General features: G+C 37.9%; 2 protein-coding genes across 2 annotated transcripts in view; both read left to right on the plus strand.

The window, feature by feature from the left end:
* LOC107758096 (transcription factor E4F1-like) overlaps positions 1–2,991 on the plus strand; it is a 10,061-nt gene extending 7,070 nt beyond the window's left edge. Inside the window, exons 9-12 of the mRNA XM_016575752.1 lie at positions 140–167; positions 336–459; positions 1,352–1,414; positions 1,534–2,991. Coding sequence (XP_016431238.1) covers positions 140–167; positions 336–459; positions 1,352–1,414; positions 1,534–1,884 — 566 coding nt within the window. The 3' untranslated portion in view covers positions 1,885–2,991. The remainder of the gene's footprint in view (positions 1–139; positions 168–335; positions 460–1,351; positions 1,415–1,533) is intronic.
* A 1,351-nt stretch (positions 2,992–4,342) lies between these two features.
* The window catches only part of LOC107758114 (delphilin-like), a 29,275-nt gene continuing 11,238 nt past the window's right edge, over positions 4,343–22,379 (plus strand). Inside the window, exons 1-15 of the mRNA XM_016575772.1 lie at positions 4,343–4,706; positions 4,902–4,943; positions 5,412–5,665; positions 6,650–6,982; positions 7,837–7,991; positions 15,682–15,957; positions 17,313–17,398; positions 18,138–18,207; positions 19,959–20,246; positions 20,382–20,533; positions 20,602–20,742; positions 21,222–21,328; positions 21,429–21,603; positions 21,756–22,120; positions 22,240–22,309. Of these exons, the coding sequence (XP_016431258.1) occupies positions 4,619–4,706; positions 4,902–4,943; positions 5,412–5,665; positions 6,650–6,982; positions 7,837–7,991; positions 15,682–15,957; positions 17,313–17,398; positions 18,138–18,207; positions 19,959–20,246; positions 20,382–20,533; positions 20,602–20,742; positions 21,222–21,328; positions 21,429–21,603; positions 21,756–22,120; positions 22,240–22,309 (2,602 nt within the window). The 5' untranslated portion in view covers positions 4,343–4,618. The remainder of the gene's footprint in view (positions 4,707–4,901; positions 4,944–5,411; positions 5,666–6,649; positions 6,983–7,836; positions 7,992–15,681; positions 15,958–17,312; positions 17,399–18,137; positions 18,208–19,958; positions 20,247–20,381; positions 20,534–20,601; positions 20,743–21,221; positions 21,329–21,428; positions 21,604–21,755; positions 22,121–22,239; positions 22,310–22,379) is intronic.

Below are 22,379 nucleotides of genomic sequence, written 5' to 3' on the forward strand. Positions count from 1 at the left end.
TATATAATTCTGGAATTCCTCTCTAAAACATGAGAACACTCGAGAGTCTCATTTAAGCTATTTTTAGACATCATGAAGTCTTACAGTGACTGTATATTTGTGTGTGTGTGCTTGTGTGTGTGTGTGTGTGTGTGGTCAGGAGGCTGTTTTGCTGTGGAGCAGAAGGACTCTGAACCCGCTTAAAGTAATAGTTTACAATATTACTCTTTTTACTGTGTTTTTGATCCTGTAAATGCAGCCTTGGTGAGCATAATAAACATTAAAACGTCTAGCTAAACTTGTGTATATATATATATATATATATATATATTAGGGATATGCCGGTATCAAATTTTCTCTGAACCCGCGGGGAACTCTGAGGAGCAGGAGGTGTCGGCTGAGATCGTATCAGACGACCCTCATGCTGTGCTGGTGGAGTTCTCCTCAGTGGTGGCCGACACTCAGGAATACATTATAGGGGTAAACCGCACGTGGACTATGTATGCTTGTTATGTGACTTGATGTGCTTGCTAGGTGACTAATATGTTGCTGATCATGTGTGTAGATATGATATGATGATATGAAAATTATTATATGAACAACATGTACATTCAACAAAAAAGATCAATAAAATTATTTAAATTGGTTGTAATTAATAATGAAGAAAAATCTAACCAGTTTTTATGTCTTTTTTGTTTTAATTAATTTCATTTATTTTTTATTTTTTTTATATCATTACGTCTGCAATATTTTTTGATTTTCACTATCTTCCACCACTTGTTACATTTATCATTCAAAAGTTTGGGGTCATGTTTTTGAAATAAGTCTCTTATACTCACCAAAGCTGCATTTATTTGCTCAGAAATACAGTGAAATATTATTGCATTTGTGTTTCAATGTAATTCATTTCTTTGATGAAAAGCTGAATTTTCAGCATAATTGCTCCAGTCTTCAGTGTCACATGATCCTTCAGAAATCTTTCTAATATGCTGATTTGCTGCTCAAGAAAATTTTTTATTATTATCAATGTTGAAAACAGTTGTGCTGCTTCATATTATTTTTGTGGAAACCATGATTTTGAATTGAAAATTCAAAAGAACAAGATTTATTTTGTAACTTTCAATGTCACTTTTGATCAATTTAATGCATCCTCGCTAAATAAAAGTATTAATTTCTTTTTTTTTAAGTCATTCTGACCCCAACCTTTCAAACACTAGTGTATATTTAATTATATTTTATAATAAATAATATGGATGGCCAAAACTAAAGATTAAAAAATATATATGATAAAGATAGTTGTTGCAATACAGTGACTATAATTTAGTTTAAAATATAGATTTTGTGTTTGATTATGTGTTTTTTTTTTTTTCAGCCACCAGCTGAGGAAGCCGCTCAAGGGGAGGAAGTGGCAATAATTCAAGACAATCAGCAGCAGGTCATTTTTCAAATTTCCCTCACATCAATGTCAACCTAAAGCAAATATTAGCAATATTAAAAAAGGACAGTTTGTCATCTAAATGGAGTAACCATATTGATCGATGTGTCTGACCTCAGATGGACAGTCACATCATGAAGGTGGTGCAGCAGATCGTCAGCCAATCACACAGAGGCCACCAGATCATCGTGCGTAACATGGCTGCAGACGAGACCCCAGGCATCTCTGACTGTGGAGACACCATCACCATCGCCACACCTGAGAGCTTGACCGAGCAGGTGGCAATGACACTCGCAAATGCCATAAGCGACGGCACCATCCTCACTACGACAACAGAGGGCGCCGTGGAGATGCCCCACACCACAGTTACCATGGTAACAGCTGAGAACGTTGAGACAATGGAGCAGGAGGAGCAGTACGTCATCGCTTCACCCGACGAAATGGAAATCCAGACCGTGGTAGTGGTCTAAGATGCAGGTTCTGTTAATTTAAAATGTTTTGTTTGTTACATGAACAGCCGTGGTGTAGCATTTCGGTTCTCTGGGAGACCTTAATCCACATGTTTTGCACTGCAAGATGGATTCATAACTTTTGCTTATGGAAACTTTTAAAAGTTTGTGTTTTGGGTTTTAAACTGATTGTTTTCAAGCTGCAGGTTATACTAAAGAACTGATGCCATTTTCAGTAGACGGCAAAACCATGTTTTTTCTATATCAGTTTTTCTCTCTGTTGCATGGCATATAATCATATACGACTTTCATCATGAATATGTAACATGGCATGTTGCCACCAATAACAGGGTCCATAAAACACCTGGCAGGGAACGAAAGTATAAAACATTAAATATATTTTTATGTACCTCTGTATTTCTTCATTCAATGATCAGTTCTCATTTTTGCATTCTTAGTAATCCATAATTTATACAGTCATCTAAGGAATATTCTGGCCTCAAAAAGCACGGTAAGTATTATTGACTGAATCTGTAACGTAATATTTTGTCCCTCAGTTTGTAAAAACAAACAAAAATCAAATGGAAGTCTATGGAGCAAGACTTTCTGGAGGGTTTAAAAGCAGATTAGTATATGCTAAATATACAAATATAGATGTGCTTTTTCAGTAGGATTTGCAATGAACTTTCAATTATAACTTACTGACATAATACCTGCACATTTTTGATGCCATTCTGCTGTTTCGTTGTTTACGATCCTAACAGGAGTTCGGATATATTTTTGCCCATTGAGGTTAATAAGCATTTTTGATCACTGTGGGGATCATATTAATGTGTATAATTAATTTTTGATTGAAATCAACAGTTCAAAAGATTGAGCTTGTGATTGATGCGGTGTGTGTTTCAGTCTACAAGCCCGCATGGCTTATATCGGCTTGAGAGTTGGGAAGCATGAGGTTGATGTTTTTTTCTTATATCCAGTGTGAAGTGATAGATCGAGGTGGGGGACACTTCATTTTGGCAGATCGGGGGCATAATGAAACTCTGGTCACCTTCACTATCTGTTCTCCCTCCCATCAGCTCATCAGTGCTTTGCCCCTTCAGGCCATCACATATACTCATATATAATGACATGTTTCTTTTATTTTCTGCTATAATTGAATCCCTGACCTGACTTGCAAATGATCCGTTAAAAAACTGTACCCTCTGGTTTGACAACTTTCAGAGTGATATTAAATAGGATTATCAAGGGTCATCTTGTAGTACTATCCAATGCCTTTTTTAAGACACTGTTTTGTTTTTGCTTTGTTAACTCTTTATTATAGCCAGAAAAGGCACTATAACCCCATTATATCCCCAAAATCAAAAGAAATACAAATAAAATTGTTTGTATTAACAATGAGGAGCATTATTTAATTATTTTGACAATTAAGCACAATTTCTTCTTGTAAAAAAAAAAAATTCGAATTTTCATTATTTTAATACCTTAATTTATTTTAAAGTTTTTTTTTGTTTTGTAGTTTAAATAGTTTCATTTTACTTGTAATTTTTAGTTTTGTGTTATTTGTTTTGTTTATAAAAATTTTATATAATTGCTTTTTATTTTGTATTTAAAATTAATTAAAATGTTACATTTTTGTTTTATGTTTATTGTTTTGTTTTATTTAGTTTAATTTTACATTTTATTTTTTAGTTTGAAATGTAATTTTTTTTTAGTTTACTTTGTACTTTGTGTTTTTTGTTTATTTTTATTTTTTTTATTTTTTTTTTTACATTTGTTTTATTTAAATGTTATATGTTTTTTTTAGTTTTTGTATTCAAGATAGTTTTGTTTTACTTTTTTAGATTTGTTTTATTGATATATTTTTTGTTTTATTTAAATTTGTTGTTTTCTTTTGTGTTTTTTTTGTTTTTTTTCATGTTTTGGGAGATGTGCCCTTTTATTCAAAGTTACTTGCAGTATATTTACTTACAGGGAAGTAAACAAAGTACTTTGTGTTTTGTTTACTTCCATATACCATAAGGTCACAAGTGGGCTGCTCTTTCTTTGCAGAGGTCAAACCAGCAACCTTCTGACTGCCAGCCCTGAGCGTCAAAGATCTCCTCATTACTTTTTGACGTCATGCTGCAAATGCTATTAATATCATATTAAATCATACCTATAATTGCAGAGTTGGAGGTTAACCATTCCTGGTGTTCTGAGACTGTGCTTGAATAAGGAACAGTTGGAAGATTGATAGCAAATCAGATTCTTAGAAGGGGAATTGGAGTTAAATGTACCAGACTACGTCTAACTGTACCACAGCATCTCTGAGGATCTGTAATCGGAGCGCCGTCCTTTGCTGCTCTGACAGGCAGTTTCTGGGTCACTCCTCAGCCCTGAGAGAGGGCCCAATCCACCAGCATCACAGAGAGAGGGAGAGGGAGAGGGAGGTATTTATAGAAAAATGGGGCTTCACAGTACCTTTTTCTTGCAAAAGAATCATTAAAAGACCCAGCTAGCTTGTCCCAGATTTCTGCTCAGCGCTCTGCAAGAGGGTTTGAACTGGACCAACTTAGTTGAGATGTAGAGCCACGGCTGCAGAGAGCTTGACAGCGCTCTCCTGATCTACACTGGACTGATATGATCCTCGATGGAGGCTAAACCTGCCGGATCGATTGCTTTTTTGGTAATGATGGAGCAGTGACTTGTTGAGGAGGTGCTGACCTTAGGTGACCTCTTACAGCTTGACTTCCACACAGAAGACCCAGAAACCATGATGAGAAGATTTCTGAAGAGCCAGAAGGGCCGTTTCTCTCTTCGTCAAAGCCGATCGGGATCCCGCAGTGCCTCCAAAGATTTCTGTAAGTTCATAAAGCAGAACATAGAGCTCTGTGAGGTGGGAACTGAGAAAAATAGTCTTATATTTTCTACTCCTTTTATTAAAGAACATATATTTTATTAGACAGTTGAGATGCTTATATATTTTTACCTTACATTATATGGTAATTTAATGCAGACATATACATAAACAATTTAATGTTTCCTCAATTCCACAGACCCGAACCCTAGCGTGCTGAGAGATTTCCCACTGAATATTGGTGCGTAAAGTAATTGCTTAACCGTTTTTTTTCCATCTGTTATTAGGTCACAAATTCAATTACAACAGCAGGTTACAGCACTACAGTAGGTTATAAGTGCTGAAACTGTAATGCCTGAACTGTTCTCGAAAATAAATGCAAAGGTGAAGATTTGGTTTAAATTAAGGTGGGGATTTTGGCATTCTTCCAATATTTTATTTTACGTCAAAATTAATTTTATATTTTATCAACTAGGATAGATGTCTTTTGGAGTGAATATTTATTTTATATATATATATATATTTTTTTTTTCCATCAGATATATGGAACTCTATGGTTCACTATGTTGTGAACATGCATAAATGCATACATACAAGTACATACTTAAATCAATTTTATTTTAGAAATACTAATACGCTAATGAAAGTTGATTCTCAAATCTCTCTTTTTCTCCTTGTCTCTTATCTCTCCTGTATTAACTTTTTCCAGAACTGGGCCTTCCAGCAAATAACCAGGGTTGGCCAGAGGACTTTGGCTTTAAGCTGGGGGGAGATGGACCCAGTTACATCCTCTCTGTGGTGGAGGGCAGCAGCGCTTTCATGGCCGGACTGCAGCCAGGCGACCAGGTTTTGGAGATCGACGGGCAGAACGTCTCGTCCCTCAGCTCTAAAGCCCTCATCGCTCTGGCTCAGAACCTCAAGACTGTGCCGCCCAGCATCGGCGTTGTGTCTAGAATTGAACAGGCCAGTTTTTCTTCACTGACATGCCATGTGTTTACTGTTAATAACAAAACAGACTTAAATTCAATTTCAATTGACCTAATTCAAGAGAAAAAAAGCAGTTCATATGGGAAATTGTTTGATTGCTAAATAAAAAAGCTATTTTTAACAAGGAGTTCTTAACAATTGTCCCAAATCACCTCTATATTCTCTCTCTATATATATATACAGTTGCCATAAAAAGTATTTGCATTGCAACACATTCATTTTTAATCAAATTAATTTTTTTCTAAAGAAAAAGAAAAAAATGAAGGTTTGAGGCGTGAGGTAAGAATTTCTTTCGAAACAAGTCTCTTATTCTGCTTTACTTTATCACAAATACATTATAAACCGTAATATTGTAAAAATATAACAATTTAAAATATAATTATTTCTTCATATAATTGTGTTATATTTGCATAGATATTAAAAAGTATTATATATTATGCATATAATAAATGCACAGAAATGTATTCCTGTGATTTTTCTATTTGAATATGTTTTAAAATGTAATGTATTTCTGTGATGCAAAGCGGAAATTTCAGCATCATTACTCCAGTCTTCAGTGTCACATGATCCTTCAGAAATCACTCTAATATACTGATTTATTATTATTTTCGGTGTTGAAAATGGTTGTGATTCTTGTTTTTACAGAAATATTTGTATGGAGTAATAACATTTTATGGACATATATCCATATATGCTTCTTTTTTTTAGGATTCTTTGATGAATAGATAGCTCGAAAGAACAGCACTTATTTGAAATAGAAATATTTTGTAACATGATAAATGCCTCTTGATAAATACACTTTTAAACAGTGGTGTAAATATGTAAAATAATAATTTAAATAATACAATTATATATAAGGTGCCTTTGTTTTGTAAAAGAGACTTCAGATCTCTCCTAATTTTCCTTTGCTTCTGTAGTGCAAACCAATGTCACTCACCCTTATCCACTTTACCACCACAGATGGACATTGCCCCGGGGCCTGATGGTCGTTTTGGCTTTACTATAGTGGGAGACAGTCCCCTGCTGGTGGAGGACTGCATGCTCAACTCTCCAGCCGGCCGGAGTGGACTGCGAGCAGGTGATTTTGTGATGGAGGTGAATGGGATTCCAGTGAAACACCACGAGACGGCGGCGGCCATGATCAAGGCCTCTCAGGGACGTACGCTGCGTCTGGGTGTGCTGCGGATGAACCGCTGGCAGAAACGCACCAGCAGCAGCATGAAAGAGACATATCAGAGTGGAGACATGGTGAGGCAGGACCGCAAACATAAAGCTCTGGAGTTCAACAAGAAGGTCAGTTTCAAGGGGCATGGAAAAACTGGCTCACACTTTAGTTTGGAGACCCATTCTCACTAGTCACTAACTATTAACTATGACTTTTGCCTCTATACATTTTTCCTAATTTGCTGCTTATTAATAGTTCGTAGGTTGTTAAGTTTAGGTATGGGGTAGGATTAAGGGAGCTAAAATATGGTTATACAGTATAAGGCAGTGGTTCTCAACCTTTTTTTCCACCGGGCCGCACTATGGTCCAAGTGCAAGTCTCGCGGGCCGCACGCATATCATTTACATATTACGTCAGCAATACAGACCAACCTGATTTATAATATTATAACCTAAATATTATGATATTTAATCGATTACATTCATTGAAATAAATAAATAATTCTACTCCCCATAAATAACACCCAATTGTGTGAACTTCGGCTCGAAAGGAGTAACAGCACAATCATAGGCGGAGTTTCACTTTTATGCGTGGGGGGGGGCACCCACTGGCAGACGACCCTACTAAAATGAATTGTAATACTGAAAGTAATTTTTTAAAACTGTGTTCAGCATGGTGGGCCGCATTTGAATTCGTGACGGGCCGCATGCGGCCCGCGGGTTGAGAACCACTGGTATAAGGCATTAATATGTGCTTTATAAGTACTAAGAAACAGCCAATATGCTAATAATATGCATTTTAATGAGCAACTAATTAATAGTGAGAATTGTTCCCTAAACTAAAGTGTTAACAAAAATTGGTAAACTGTTACTCGAACCTTTTTTGGACTGGTTAAACATCACACAATAGAACATATTTTTCACTGGCATTTTCAAACTCCAGAGTTGGAGAAGTTAAAATGGTCTGTTCTTCATTTTTATAGGTTGAGGAGATTTTAGGGGAGGAGCCTGAGGTTAAAGAGAGGCTTTTTGATTTGCTGAAGCAGTATGCAAATGAGAGGGATGTTGAAGGTCTGGCATCTACACTTCCAGAAATACTGCTCACCGAGGAACATCAGCAACTGATTGACAGCATCAGGTACCAATGAGCTTTCATGAATCCAGTTATATGACCCGCCTCCCAATTTATTTATCTATTTCAAAAATGAAAATTAGGCTGTTTTACTCACCCCCGAGGCATCCTAGGTGTATATGACTTTCTTCTTTCAGACTAATCCAGTCGGCGTTAGAAATTGTTCTGGCTATTCCAAGCTCTATCATTGCAGTCAGCGGGTGTTGCAGTGCTTCAGTCCAAAAGAAGTTCAATAAAAAGCGCCCATCCATAAAAAAAAAAGTGTCTCACACGACTCCGGGGGGGGAACAAAGGCCTCCTGTAGCAAATCGATGCGTTTTTGTAAGACAAATATCCATATTCAAAACGTAATAATCACTCTAATCTAGCTTGCGCTCACTGTTGTAAACGGAAGCAGCTCCGGGTGGATGACATATGGAGGTCGGCGTTGCGCATGCACCGCTCAGAGGTGATGAACGTGCAAACGCAGCGGAGAGATCAAAACAAAACAATGGTCACTAATTAGAAGTACAAAACGAGGATTTGTAATGAAGAATGTCAGAGGATTTTGATATAAGCCAAGAGGAGACTGGTTTTCCTTTGCTAAAGTAAGAAAACTTTGCTTCCTTTGCTCCTGTAAACAAACGTTGGTTTTCACGAGACTCACCAGCGCATGCGCATTTTATGGATGGCCGATTTTTATTTCACTTCTTTTGGACTGAAGCACTGCAACACCCGCTGACTGCAATGATCGAGATTGGAATAGCCAGGACAATTTTTAATATAACTCCGACTGGATTCGTCTGAACGAAGAGAGTCATATACACCTAGGATGAATCTGGGGTGAGTAAAACACAGCCTAATTTTCATTTTTGGGTGAACTAACCCTTTAACTAATTTATTTATTACAAATTACAACTTTCAATTACATTTTAAGTTTTCTCATTGTGTTTGGATGGGTGACAAGCCTGACGTATATTTTATTTTATTTTATTTTGTTTCTAACTCCAGAAAACAAAAGCTTTAGCATGAGCCTATATTTTAAACGCTGAAATTTATTTTGTTTTGTTTTGTTTATAATAACCCCAGTAAAAATATTTCTGAGCAACATTCATAGAAGGAGCCTATATTTTAATTTTAACAGTAACATGGACTAATAAATATCAAGTAATACAATTAGGACAGCCTGTTAAGATGGTTGGGGTGGTTGATTGTGCGTTCACTTTTTTAAACTTTAGTTAGTGTGTAATGTTGCTGTTTGAGCATAAACAATATCTGTAAAATTGCGGCGCTGAAAGTTCAATGCAAACGAAGATATCGCTTTTAAAATTATGGCAGTTTAATGCCTACCAAAATGGACTACAACGAGTTACTTCCCGGGTTGGTGACCTCACAAACCCTGAAATTTACATAAACCCCGCCCCCGGGAACATGCAACAAAGGGGGCGGGGCCATGTTGCGCTGCAACATCTTTAGAGAAGAGGAAGAGTTGTTGCCATGCTGTCAAAACTAGGGGTGCACGAAACAATCTATTCATATATGAATCGCGATTCTGTCTTCTAACGTTCTTAATCCTGTTCCTCGTGTCTCCCTGCTCTGCATCTCTCCCTCTCTCTCTCTCTCTCTTTCTCATTCAGATCATCAGCTCCTCACGGCTCCATCAATGAACTGTGTTCCAGTTATACACTATATTTTTCACATAGCTATGAGAAGCGTTAAACATGGATGTGCACGCGGCTGCCGTGGTAGTGAGCAATACTTGCTGGCAAACACTACTTACAAAAATGCTACAACGCAATCTTGTATTCTGCTGTATTAAAGCTTTATTCAGGATAAAACCGTGTATTAAAAGCTAACATAAGCTGTATCATTTACAAATAACAGCATATCTAAAAGCATGAGACAACAACAAACAAAAAAACATACCATTAAAAGCCGTGCTTGCACAGGTTCTGCACGATCCTCTTCAATAATATCCTCTGCTTCTCAATCGGGCTCAAACTGATAAGCGATATTAACGACGCCATTGTTTACAATACAACCGGAGCACATGCTGGCTGGGTGAGGGGCGGGACGTTTAGACGCGCACTAGAGGCGGTTTAGCCAGTCACAACACACTGGGCTGGCTAACCAATCAAAGCCCATTGCCTATTTCTGAGGGAGGGGCTTCATAAAAGAAGGAAATGATCAGCGCGTTTATAGGAGAAGGGACAGAGTGGTGTGGAATAAAGGTAAATTATGTGAAAAAATAATGCGTTTTTTTTTTTTAAACGAAGCATTAGCACATGTTAGACAGCACCCCATAAACACAATCAAGCCTAGAAAAAAAAAACCGGTCAACCACCCCTTTAATAAAAATGAGGTTCAAGCCCATCTGGAGCAGATAGAGATACATGAGGATTCTGGATGCTTCTGTTATATTGTGAATCAGAATTGTGTTGAGAGATAACATTGTTTCCTGGAAAGCCCTGGAAAGTATCGTATTCCTGTCTCTCTCATAGTTTTGTGCCTCAGTTTAGTATCTTTGACATATCTGTTGATTTCAGATATGTCTTAAGACCTGATCTGATACATGCTTTCCTCCAGCCTATTTGAAAAGTGTTCAAAACGGTAATAACTTTTAAACTGGAGTAAAATGTTTCAGCATTTCATCATTTTGTTTGTATAGTGAAATAGCAAGAGCAGCTTTATGAACATAAATTTGCCATGTCATTACATCTTTAATGAGCTGACTATTCCCTCACATACTTCTTTAAAAAAAAATCTGTTAACACTTTAGTATAGGGACCAATTCTCACTATTAACTAGTTGCTTATTAGCATGCCTATAATTAACATATTGGTTGTTTATTAGTACTTTTAAAGCACATATTCTGCATGACCATATTCCTCATCCCAAATCCTACCTAATACCTAAACTTAACAACTACCTTACTAACTAATAATAAGCAGCAAATTAAGAGTTTATTGAGGCAAAAGTCGTTGTTATTGGTTTGTTAATAGTGAGAATGGGACCTTATAATAAAGTGTGACCAAAACTCTTTATGCTTTAAAAGATTAGGAAAACTATATTTGTCATTTTTGTTCATTTTAATATGCTTATAGCTTAAACTACAAAAATTCTTTGCATATTTTTCATCAATAACTTTTATTAAAACTATGATATGATGTATTTAATTATTCCTTGTAGTCATTAACAATTAGATTACAGATTTAAATATAATATTAGATTTTAATATTGTTACTGTAGATTTTTACTTATCATTAATTTATTATTATTAGATTTAATATTATTATATTTTGTGAAAATATACTAAATAAGCAGTCTCTCCCTCTCATAGGTTTGCATGTGTCGGTTCTCTCTCACTGTAATAACTCGCTGATGAGGGTCTTTGTCAGGAGAATTTGATGCGTCTCATAGCTGAAATGTGTTCAGTTACGCTGACGGAGCAGTTTTAACAGCAAATGCCCCTTCTCTGCCAGTGAGGAATTATGCCCGTGAGGTTTACTAGACAAAATATTGTTTCATCAAGTGTTTATCAAATATGCATGTTATTTTTTTTTAAAGTTAGATACTTGGAAACTCTGAAAATGGGACCACTTTTAAATCACCCTTACCACCATGAGGAGTGAATTATGAAGAAGAACAGCATGCTCCAGATACCTAGATTCACACTTTTCATCAGCTTGTTCTGATTAACCCTTGATAGCCTATCTCCTTGTATTATCGGGAACCATGAACGCCTTCTTTAGCAAGTAAGAAATGTTTTTTGTACTTGCACAAAGCTTTGATTTTTCTGTCATTTTCCATTGTTCAGAGGCAAGTTGCTTTTTTTATGAGATGTTTGTTGCATGTTTTCAGAATTCTTTATGTGAGGTTTAAGCCCCAGAAAACTATTGATGATGGTATTAGTTTTGAATGTTGATCAGATTTGACTTTGAATTGAGCGAAAAAATAGTTGCCTGTTTCTGCCACAGGATAAAAAATGTAAAAAGTAATTGCGACTTTTTATCTTGCAATACAGTTTTTTTTTTCTCGCAATTCGGGAATTGTGAGATATAAACTTTAAAATTCTGACTTTTTTATATTTTTTCTTTTTTGAGTTTATATCATGCAATTCTGAGTTTACGTCTTGCAATTCTGACTTTTTTTCTGTGAGTTTTTTTTTTTCGCCACAGATTAAAAATAAAAAGGTAATTGCGAATTTTTATCTTACAATTCAGACCTTTCTAGCAATTTGGAATTACAAGATATAACCTCAGAATTGCAAGTTGATATCTCACAATTCGTAATTGGGAGAAAAAGTCTCAATTGTCAGATATCAATTCAGAATTGAGAGATATTATAAACTTGCAATTCTGAGGGAAAAAAAGTAATAATTGTAAGATATCGAATCAGAATTCTGACTTTTCTTACAATTCCAAGTTAACATCTCTCAATTCTGACTTTTGTTGCCAAGTAATAAAAAATAAAAGAAAGTATTGCCACTTTTTATCTCACAATTCAGACTTTTTTCCCAACTGTGAGTTTATCTCTCACAATTCAGACTTTTTTTCTCAGAATTGTGTTAGCATCTGCAAATCTGACTTTTTTTTCCTAGGAAATGCAAGTTTTTATCTTGCAATTCTGAGTGTAGAACACAGAATTCTGACTTTTTTTTCTCCAGAATTGTGAGATATAAACTTAGAATTGCGAGAAAGTAAAAAGTCGCAATTACCATTTTTTATTATCTTATCCCATGGCAGAAACAAGCTTCCATAGCAGACACATTGTAGACCAGGGGTGCCCAAACTCGGTCCTGGAGGGCCGGTGTCCTGCAGAGTTTAGCTCCAACTTGCCTCAACACACCTGCCTTCAAGTTTCTAGTATGCCTAGTAAGAGCTTGATTAGCTGGATCAGGTGTGTTTAATTGGGGTTGGAGCTAAACTCTGCAGGACACCGGCCCTCAAGGACCGAGTTTGGGCACCCCTGTTGTAGATTGAATGCATCTCAGTGAGAGCATGACCTTTCTAGCTGCATCAATATCACTTGCATTTGACATGAACCACTGCGTTTTCACAGTCCTTCAGTCCACTCCAGTACTGACCAGCTCGTGTGTCTTGCGCTTCGTCCCAGCAAAAATTTGCCCAGTTCTCCCCATGGAACCTCCCTATTTTTAAGCAGCCTACTTCTTATAATAAACCTCTCTTAAGTCCGTGACGCACCAGAAGTTTGCACAAAATCCACATAACAACTTTCTTGCTTTAAAGTTGCGAGTTTCCAGCTGAGGTACAAAGCAGCTAAGAAGATTGTGGGACCTTGCTTCGAATTTTGAGGGAATTGTTTCTTTGTGGCTTCAGGTTTTGCATTAAACAACAGCTTTGTATCTGGTTGGTGTCGGCTGTGCAAACTCTACTTTTGTCTTCGCGTCTTGAACTTGGATACTTGAGGATCTTCTAACTCATGCACAATTATATGGATCGGATTGAGTAAGTCATGCTGACCTGCCTTAGATTTCCAGTGGGACGCTTTCTATTTTCTCTCTCTCTCTATGTTCCTGCTCCACTCTTTCATTCTATTCTCTTTCTTCACATCTGAAGCTGCAGCAACTTTGCCTCTCGTCTGCAGTTGAAGGCATCTGGTCTACGGTTCTGGAAGTAGACTCCTTTTTAACGTTAAACTCCCCAAGGCAACCCAGCACGGAGATGTGGGCGACCTTGCCAAAGTTGACTCGATGATGACGTGACCTGAAGTTTCCTTCTTCATCCATGCAACGTCATCGCTCCTCAAGTTGGCACTAATAAGCATCTCCTCATCTGGATACTGGAGATAATGGCTTTTCCGATTATCCTCTTCTACTCGCTGAATGGTTATTCCAGCTTTATGAAGACTCCTGCACGAAGATCAAGAACATCTCATCATTTTGTTTGAGACGTATCTTAATTTGAAGGGGAGATGGGGCGCGACAGGGGTTTCTCCAAGCGTTTTCGGTAAGAAAAACCTTCTAGGATCAAGGTGCGGAAATTGAGGTTTAATCAAATTTTTAGAGAAATTGTAAGTCTTTATAATTTATGCAGTTTCACGCAATATTAGACTTCATAGATACAGAGCAAATAGAGAAGACATTAAAGCTTTGAGACCTAATGTGAAATTCTTTCCACTTGTTGTTGCCATTTTTTGTTGTTGAGCTTGCTTTCTTTAATAATGAATCTTCCATCATTTTATGTAATTTAAGACTTGTTAAGAGAATGTTAATCAGTTTGTAAATGCATGGCATGCTTTGTTAATGTGAGTAGAGGCATTCAGAGATACTAAATAGGCTTCGAGATCAGTTACTTGTGTTAATAGACATCTTTTATTGTTGAATAGTTCTTCATTCCCACCTTCATTCATTTTAAAAAATGTGTCCTTGATCTGTGTTCCCTCCCCTCTCTGACACGGGGTTAATTTTAGATTTCCTGTGACCTCCTTCTAATTGAGGGCATCCTGAACTAAATAAAAGTTCACTTTGAGTGAAATGTGGATTTAAGTCGAATTAGGAGTTTTTTGAGGATACTTTCGCGAGTGAATTCACTGAAGAGAGCATGTACTTGTAAAACTTCCATGGGCACAGTAGTACTTGAATACATTATTGATTTGATCATGTTTGAGTCATAAGCTTTAAAATATTGGTTTTAAGTTAGTATTAGTTTTGTTTTTCTTGGATTGTAATGTCTCAGTACCGCTGTTGGGCCCTGACCTGACGCGTAAGGTCTATAGAACAGTTAAATAAACAGACTTGTAAACTTTTATAAGACTAAATTCTTCTTTTGTTCTTAATGTCTCTGGATTATTGTTATTAAAAATATATTTATAATATTTATGCTTTGTATAATATTTATTACTAATATTGTCTTGTCTTGTCATGTAAATATTAATCCATTTTATTGTTTTATTTCAAGGACCTTTTGTTTTTGCACAGCACACAGTTTTGCCACCGGGTTGGCTCGCCATTTTTTGACCAAAGTAAGATTTGTGTCCTGAAGCAAAAGCAGCTCTGAAGCAGAGTTTGAGATGATTGCTGCTGGAAGATTAACCCAGAACTGAAGCTCTTGAGCTGCTTCTGGGCTGTCGTGTGTTGCGACAGTGTCCTTCATGATGTATGGGTTCATTCCTTTTTATGGCATATCTTTAATTTTATGAGTCAAAATAGTCTAGTGGGTAATATATACTATTTTGGTGATATATGATACATTTAAGGTCATATTTTTCACTCACAAATTGGGTTTGTAGAAGATAACAAAAATTTTTATTACTTTGAATTTGGTTTTAAAGGATGGTGAAAATGAAAAATTCAGAGAGGGCTTGTATCACAGAGGGCTAAAAAGCGCTCTCTCTTTCACTTTAATCATTCATCCTCTCAGGACTTCAAAATGCCCATCAGACATCTTTCTGAAGTCACCTGCTTACCTGCTTAGCTTTTGAAGTTGATCAAACGGGATATTTTTACCCACCCCTCTTCACAGGACAGAAAACAAACGCTTCATTGCACCACATGAGCTCTTTTTTTCTTTCAGAGCAGGTCACAAACATCTGGTGTAATTATAGCAGACTTTCTCATAGCTGTCCCTCCTCCTCCATTTGCCTTTGTGTGTCTCCATCCAGTGTTTCTCTCAGCAGGCTTGAGAGTATGTTCACACACGCCTGAACAGTTTCTCCTCTGTGACTCCGTCTGCTGTGTGTGTGCCATGTTTGTCAGGATCTTCATCCCTAAGAAGCACAGGCAGCGCTTTGATGAGATGGTCTCCCAGAGTTTGATCAGTCGCTTGAGGGGCCGAAGCTTCAGCGAGCACAGGAACAATCGGCTACGGCGCAGCCGGAGTGAAGACCACCCCGAACGGCTGCTGTCTGTGTCCACTCGAGCCAGCTCTGTGCCCCGGACGGCCAACGAGGAAGTGGTCATGCCTCCTGCCCGTGGTGTCCGCAAGACCACCTCACTCATCGCAGGCCATTCCAGCTCCTTCTCTACCCGCAGGTCAGTGGAAGTGTCACAATGGAAGCATTTACACTCTTTTCTTGTCTGTTTTTTTTTTTTCTGCATTTGTTACTGATGTGGTAGAATTTTTAATTCCCTTTTGCTTTCTTATTTTGTCCTTTGATGTTATATAACTTCCTAATTCATATTTTTGTTCATATTTTGAGTGTCTTTAGTAGTCTACATCTACATTCTCAAGTTTTATGTATTCCAATAAATCAGATAGATAGAAGATTTCAATACATATATAATTTTTTTAATTTCTGTTTTTTATATTGTTTATGCTTTTATTAGTTACATTTTATTTTAAGGTGTCCCTGTTACAGTGTAATTATACATTCAAGTACGAAGTAATATTAATTAACACGTAACGTAAAATGCACTGTTAGGGTTTGATTCAGGGTTAGCTGCATGTAATTATTTATAATTTTATTGTAACGTGCAAAAAGAACACTTTAAAATAAAGTGTTACCCTTTTATTTTTGCTTTTATTTTATTTTGTAATATTTCACTCATTTTACAATTCATGTTATTTTTAGTCATGCTATTTGGCACCTGTGTATGTGTGACAGCGTACATATGACACATCAAGATTCGTCCTCCTCATTATAGCCTATATTATGCTTTAAACGTCACTAGACTTGTGAACAGTATTTCTGAAGCATGAATTAATTCTCTGTTAAGCCTGTGTCCGATGCATAAATAGGAAAAGGTGGGAGGATGTGAAATCCTGTCAATCATTAGTACAATACACACTTATTGATATATCTCCAGGAATGCAGGTGTAGTTTCTTTTTAATAATGTAGGAAAACTGAAAGCGTGGCTTTATTGCACTGAAGAATTGTTAGCTGTTTGCATAAAGACAAGCATATACACATAGATATTATATAAGCATATGACTGCAGTGGAAGAAATTCAGAGCTTGTCTGACTATATTATTAACACTAACTATAGAGAACACAACAAACAGTATTAATTATATAAAATCTGTGACATTATAGTTCAAATGTGGCACAAGACTTTTTGTCACTGTTCAGTAAAATTACACTCTTGTACTATGATTATGTAACGTTATGCAAAACCTTCATTATGCCACGTTTTTTTACTTGTATGGATACTATACATACAGTTGTGCTCATAATTATTCGTACCCTTAGTAAATATGATCAAAGAAGGCTGTGCATGTGTATTATATGTATATAATATATATATTTTCCAATAATATAAAATTAATATTATTTTAATAAACAATTTTATTAGTTAATCTACATTATATAAAGATACAAGATGTTCTGCTTGACATCTATAGGTTGTATTCACTTGTTTTTAAGATGTCACTATCATGTTTCACTAGGACAGTACGGGTGTACAAAGGGAACCAGAGTTTCGGGTTTACTCTGCGTGGCCATGCTCCAGTCTGGATCGACTCTGTAATACCAGGTATGAAATGAACCAAAATGGTCATGATTGTAAGTTAAGCGTCTTATTTCGATGTTGAAACATTTATTATTTAATTAAGACTGATTAATTAATTAATTTAGATTGTTGTTCTACAATATTATTCTCTTAGTATTTTCAAACATTGACTTTTGTTTTCATTAAGGGAAGGGTTTGTGTCTTGTGGTGCATTTATTTTAGTTGGCATCCTACAACAAAACAAGGCTATTTTAGAAAGATGAAAAAAATATATTTTGGAAATGAAACAAGTGAAGGGGAGTGAATTATCAGACATATAACTGAAGCAGATGACGTGAATGCTAAAATCATGAAAGTTCTGTCATTTCTGACTCGTGGCGCCCATTAAAAAGTTAGGCGGCAGAAACTGGCAGTGTGCAAGAACAGCAGGAGACGAGAGAGAGAGAGAGAGAGAGAGAGAGAGAAACAACAAGACACAACAGAAGACTCTCCACAGGCTGAGTCAGAGGGGCACAGGTGGTAGAGCTCTAGCACAAATCCTTTTAGATTCACACTTTTCCCACATCCAGCCCTCAAAAGCCGAAAAGGGACATCCATTCTTGGGCAGGAATTGACAAACACCCAAGCTTCTTCAGCGTCTTGACTTCTATATCTCACGTCATTTCAAAGGGCATTTCATGAACACCGCTTAATCTCAGTTGGAGCCCATATGATCTGCTGTCAGTAGTTACTTTCTGCTTGGTTTGTTGCCATTCCCATGCAGGCAGCCCTGCTGAGAAGGCGGGTCTCAAACCTGGAGATCGCATCCTGTTTCTCAATGGGTTGGACATGAGGTGAGACTTGGGTTGCATTGGAATACGTTGCTTTTATCCTAATGTGGGACTGAAATAAAGTTTAAAGCAAGCAACACTTATGCATATGGGTTCTTCATGCTCATAATCTTATAAAGCCCAGCGCACACTATGCGATTTTGGCCCGGATTTGGTCGTCTGAGACAAATCTTGAAAATCATAAAAGATTCCTATAATCCTAGGCTAAAATCTGAAGTTTTTGATCGCTGGTTTGACATGTTCACTTGCAATCAAATTTTACCTCTGATGAAATTCTGGCAGTGTCAGAAGATTTGCCGCACAGTCCTGCAGTGTCAAACTGTCTTAGTTTTTCAAGACAAGCCCTGATCAAAATGAATGCTAGAGATTTCTTCTAACTGTCATAAACTCCAGTGCTCCCGTCCTCCGCTCACGGAATTCCTATGATATGTGTTGCCTTTACTGTGATAAACACGGGTTGCGCCGCTGTTTTCATGTGAGTGTGTAGTGCTGCTTACTCTATTCTTCATAAATATGCCAGTATTGCCGCCATAGGCGGAGTTTCACTTTTATGCTTGGGTGGGGCACCGACTGAGCCACGAGCACTTTTTTATATGTTCTACATTTCATATATTTATATAACATATATTCGACATTAAAAATACATTAAAAAAAACCCAGAAAAACATACCTAATGCAGAAAAGCTGCCTCTTTTTCCGAATTGCATAGATGACCACTGTCTTTCTTTCACTATTTCTTCTCTTCTGATAGTTTTTCAGTCAAATTGTTCTCTATGTGCAGTAAAGAAAGATCTGAGAATCTGTCCTGTGCCACTGAAGATCGGAGCCAGATTCTCCTCATAACTGAGAAACTTATTTCTGATGTAGCCGAACCAATGGGCAGCGTGAGTGCAACTGCAATAGTCTGAAAAAGTTTGGATATTTGTCCTTCCGTAGCCTACTTCATCTTTAAGTTTCTCAAGACGGAGTAATCGCGATGCGATCGCACATTTCACAAGATCCACTTCAGCTATCACAAGCCGAGGGTGAATCTTAAGGCTTGCGTACATGCTTAAACTGAATACTGCATCACACGCCACACTCAAAGCCATTGCTTCAAATCGCCTGTCCAATTCAGCCAGAAATGACTCAGTCCACCACATTTTTATTAGCGGATTTATAAAAAAAACAACGAATATTTATTAACTTGCTAAAGCGGGAAAATAATGAAAAGAGAGTCCTCTCATGTCCTCTCAAGTTGAGAATCATTCGCGACTTGCAAGGATATGGGGCTTAAATAATTAATTTAGCCCAAAACGTACTTATTCTTACCACTAAAATAATAAGATAATGCTAATAAAATTAGAAAATGTGAATTCTTTAATTTTTATATTTTATTCATAGCTCAGACAAAATCATTATTGGCTCTCGTCTGGGGGGGCAGAGCCCCCCCTAAACTCCGCCTATGATCGCCATTCATATACTTTTCATGATAGCCAACATTTCAGCCCTACGTGTAATGCAGCTCAAAGTCACTAAACATGTATGGGTTGATAATGTAAAACTCTGGTCAAGTTTTCTTGTGGTCATCCGTTTTTAACGCATCTTGACTGTCGTACAGTCTGACATTAATGACAACTGAGATCCCACAGTGTGACATGATCATCATGTTCGTACAGTCTGACAATCAACAATCATGAAGGACTATTAAAAATCGCACAGTGTGCGCCCGGCTTAAGTCTGTGTATACTTCGTATTTTTGTACATCCCCTCAGGAGCTGTTCACATGAGAAGGTGGTGTCCATGCTGCAGGGGAGTGGGGCAATGCCCAGCTTGGTGGTTGAAGACGGCCCGCCGGCCTTCACCATGACCGAACCTGAACAGGTGGAGGTTTCTCCACGCTCCCGTGCTCCTGTGCTTAGCTCCCTTCAGTGGGTCGCTGAGATCTTGCCTCCCAGTATCCACGTACAGGGTCGCACCTTCAGCCAGCAGCTTGAGCACCTTCTCACTCTCCAAGAGAGATACACCATCTGCAAGGCCCTGGAGGCCTTCTTCCAGCACAGGTGAAGGACATACCCATATTTTAGTGAAAGAAAGAAAGGGTATTCTAAGATGGAAATGTCTCCATTGCTTCTCTGAGAACATTCCTGAACTTTGTATGCAACCTGATTTGATTCGTTTTTCTTCTGTGCCATTAGAAATGTAGACACTTTGATTGTGGACGTCTTCCCTGTGTTGGATACCCCAGCAAAACAGGTGATTTGGCAGTTCATTTACCAGCTGCTGACCTACGAGGAGCAGGAACACTGCCAGAACAAGATCTCCCGATTCCTTGGCTATAAAGTTACACGTGAGCCCTTCAGTCTGTATAGAGTATAAGTACATACATGTATGCATGCATGTATTTATTATTGGTAGTGCCAACAGCAGAACCTGAACCTCCAGCCCATGAGCCTCATAGGCGCAGCAGCTCCATGAAGGTGACAGGAACCACCTACAGGAGCAATGTGAGGGGACGCAGCTCAGATGATCTGGTTATTGGCACTCACTTGGGCATGGGTAAACTGTCTTCAAACACTATGTTGTGTTACACATTATAACGTAGGAAACCAGTTTTCAATTTTTTGATGCCATTGATATCTTACTGTTATAAAACTAGGGCTGCCTATAGTCAAAAATGTGGTAATCTCATATTGTCCGACTAGCATCACAAAGTGTGTTTAAAAAAATTACTGTTAAACATATAACTTCAACAGTCCTCATACATTTAGCAAAATTCTCATTTTCCACCAGCCACCTAGCACCTGGAAGTCTGCAGACTCCAGTTTAACAACCGCTGGCATACAAGCATACACTGGCATACACATGTTTAGCTACCTATATATGTAGTGAAATTGTGTCAACTTTCACACCTAGTATTATGTATCATGAAAACAGCATTGTAGGAAGTGGGAGCTTATGTACCATCATTAAAAACTGCAGCTTTCTTAGCAAATTGAAATGATTGAAGTTGATGGGCTATTTTCTTACTTCATGAGGGATTTGCAATGAGCCAATGGAGGTAGCACCTATGAGACTGACTCCTGGAGAGAGACAATCAGGGGATGGAACATCCTTACCAGAGACGCCCAACAATCTGACTAATGTGAGCACTCTTCTTTGATTTTACAGGTTTACAAACATTGAAATACTTGAGTAAGTGCACTGTTTTTATATTAACAACCTAGTCCCTGTGCTCTATCTAGCTGTCAGCTGTGTATGCTGAGCTGGAGAATGTCTATGCTGGGAAGAGATGCAAATCCCTGAAGAGTCGTCCTCCTCCAACTCCTGAAACTCTGGTTAACGTAGACGTCTTCCCGCACGCTTCCTCACAGTCCATCAGGGCACACTCTTCCTCTCCATCAGTTCGGGCCACTTCAGGTACAGGCAGTGTACTTCTAAGTTTTTTATTGGCATTGTAACTTGTGAATTCTAGAAAATCCTTGTCATTTCTTTGTGTAATAGGTAGGACTTTCATCCGAGGCAGAGTCTTTTATCTTCTTAACCTTTGCTTTCCCATTTTCATCTCTCAGGTAGCCGCAAATCTGCATCAGCACAGCCTGTGCCGCCGCCTCCACCACCGCCACCACCTCCTCCACAGCCTGACTCTTGGATGCAGGAGCCTCCACTGAGTCCCCAGTGCCCCTGCTACCCTCCAGGTCTTCCCTCTCAAACCAGTGCTGAGTCCAACCCATACATCAGTTTAGACAGTCCACCTCTCTCTCCACCCTCTCCTCCGGACTACCCACCTAGTCCACCCATTCGGAAGAAGCGCTACACCTTCTCACGTCCACCTCGTACCCCTGACACAGATTTGTTCATGGAGGCTCTGAGTGAGCAGCTGGGACAGCAGTTATCTGTGGAAGACTTCCTGTCACCAGAGAATGACTATGAAGAGGTTTGTATATTAGAATGGTTAATTGACTTGATATTTTATACAAGATCAATGGCTAATCTTCAATGGTCTATTGCAAAAACTCAATGCTATTTGTATATTTTACTTCAAAATAACACCAGGATATTGTCCAGATGACATTCCAGAATGAGGAAGAGGAGGAGGAAGAGGAGGAGGAGGAGGAGGAAGAGGGTCCGTACATGCCTCCCGAGCTAAGCAGTCCAAGTGAGGGACATAGTAGCAGCGAGGATGCCAGCTCTCT

The sequence above is a fragment of the Sinocyclocheilus rhinocerous genome, unplaced genomic scaffold (genome assembly GCF_001515625.1).
Source record: "Sinocyclocheilus rhinocerous isolate Xijiao unplaced genomic scaffold, SAMN03320098_v1.1 scaffold234, whole genome shotgun sequence".
Taxonomy (NCBI): domain Eukaryota; kingdom Metazoa; phylum Chordata; class Actinopteri; order Cypriniformes; family Cyprinidae; genus Sinocyclocheilus; species Sinocyclocheilus rhinocerous.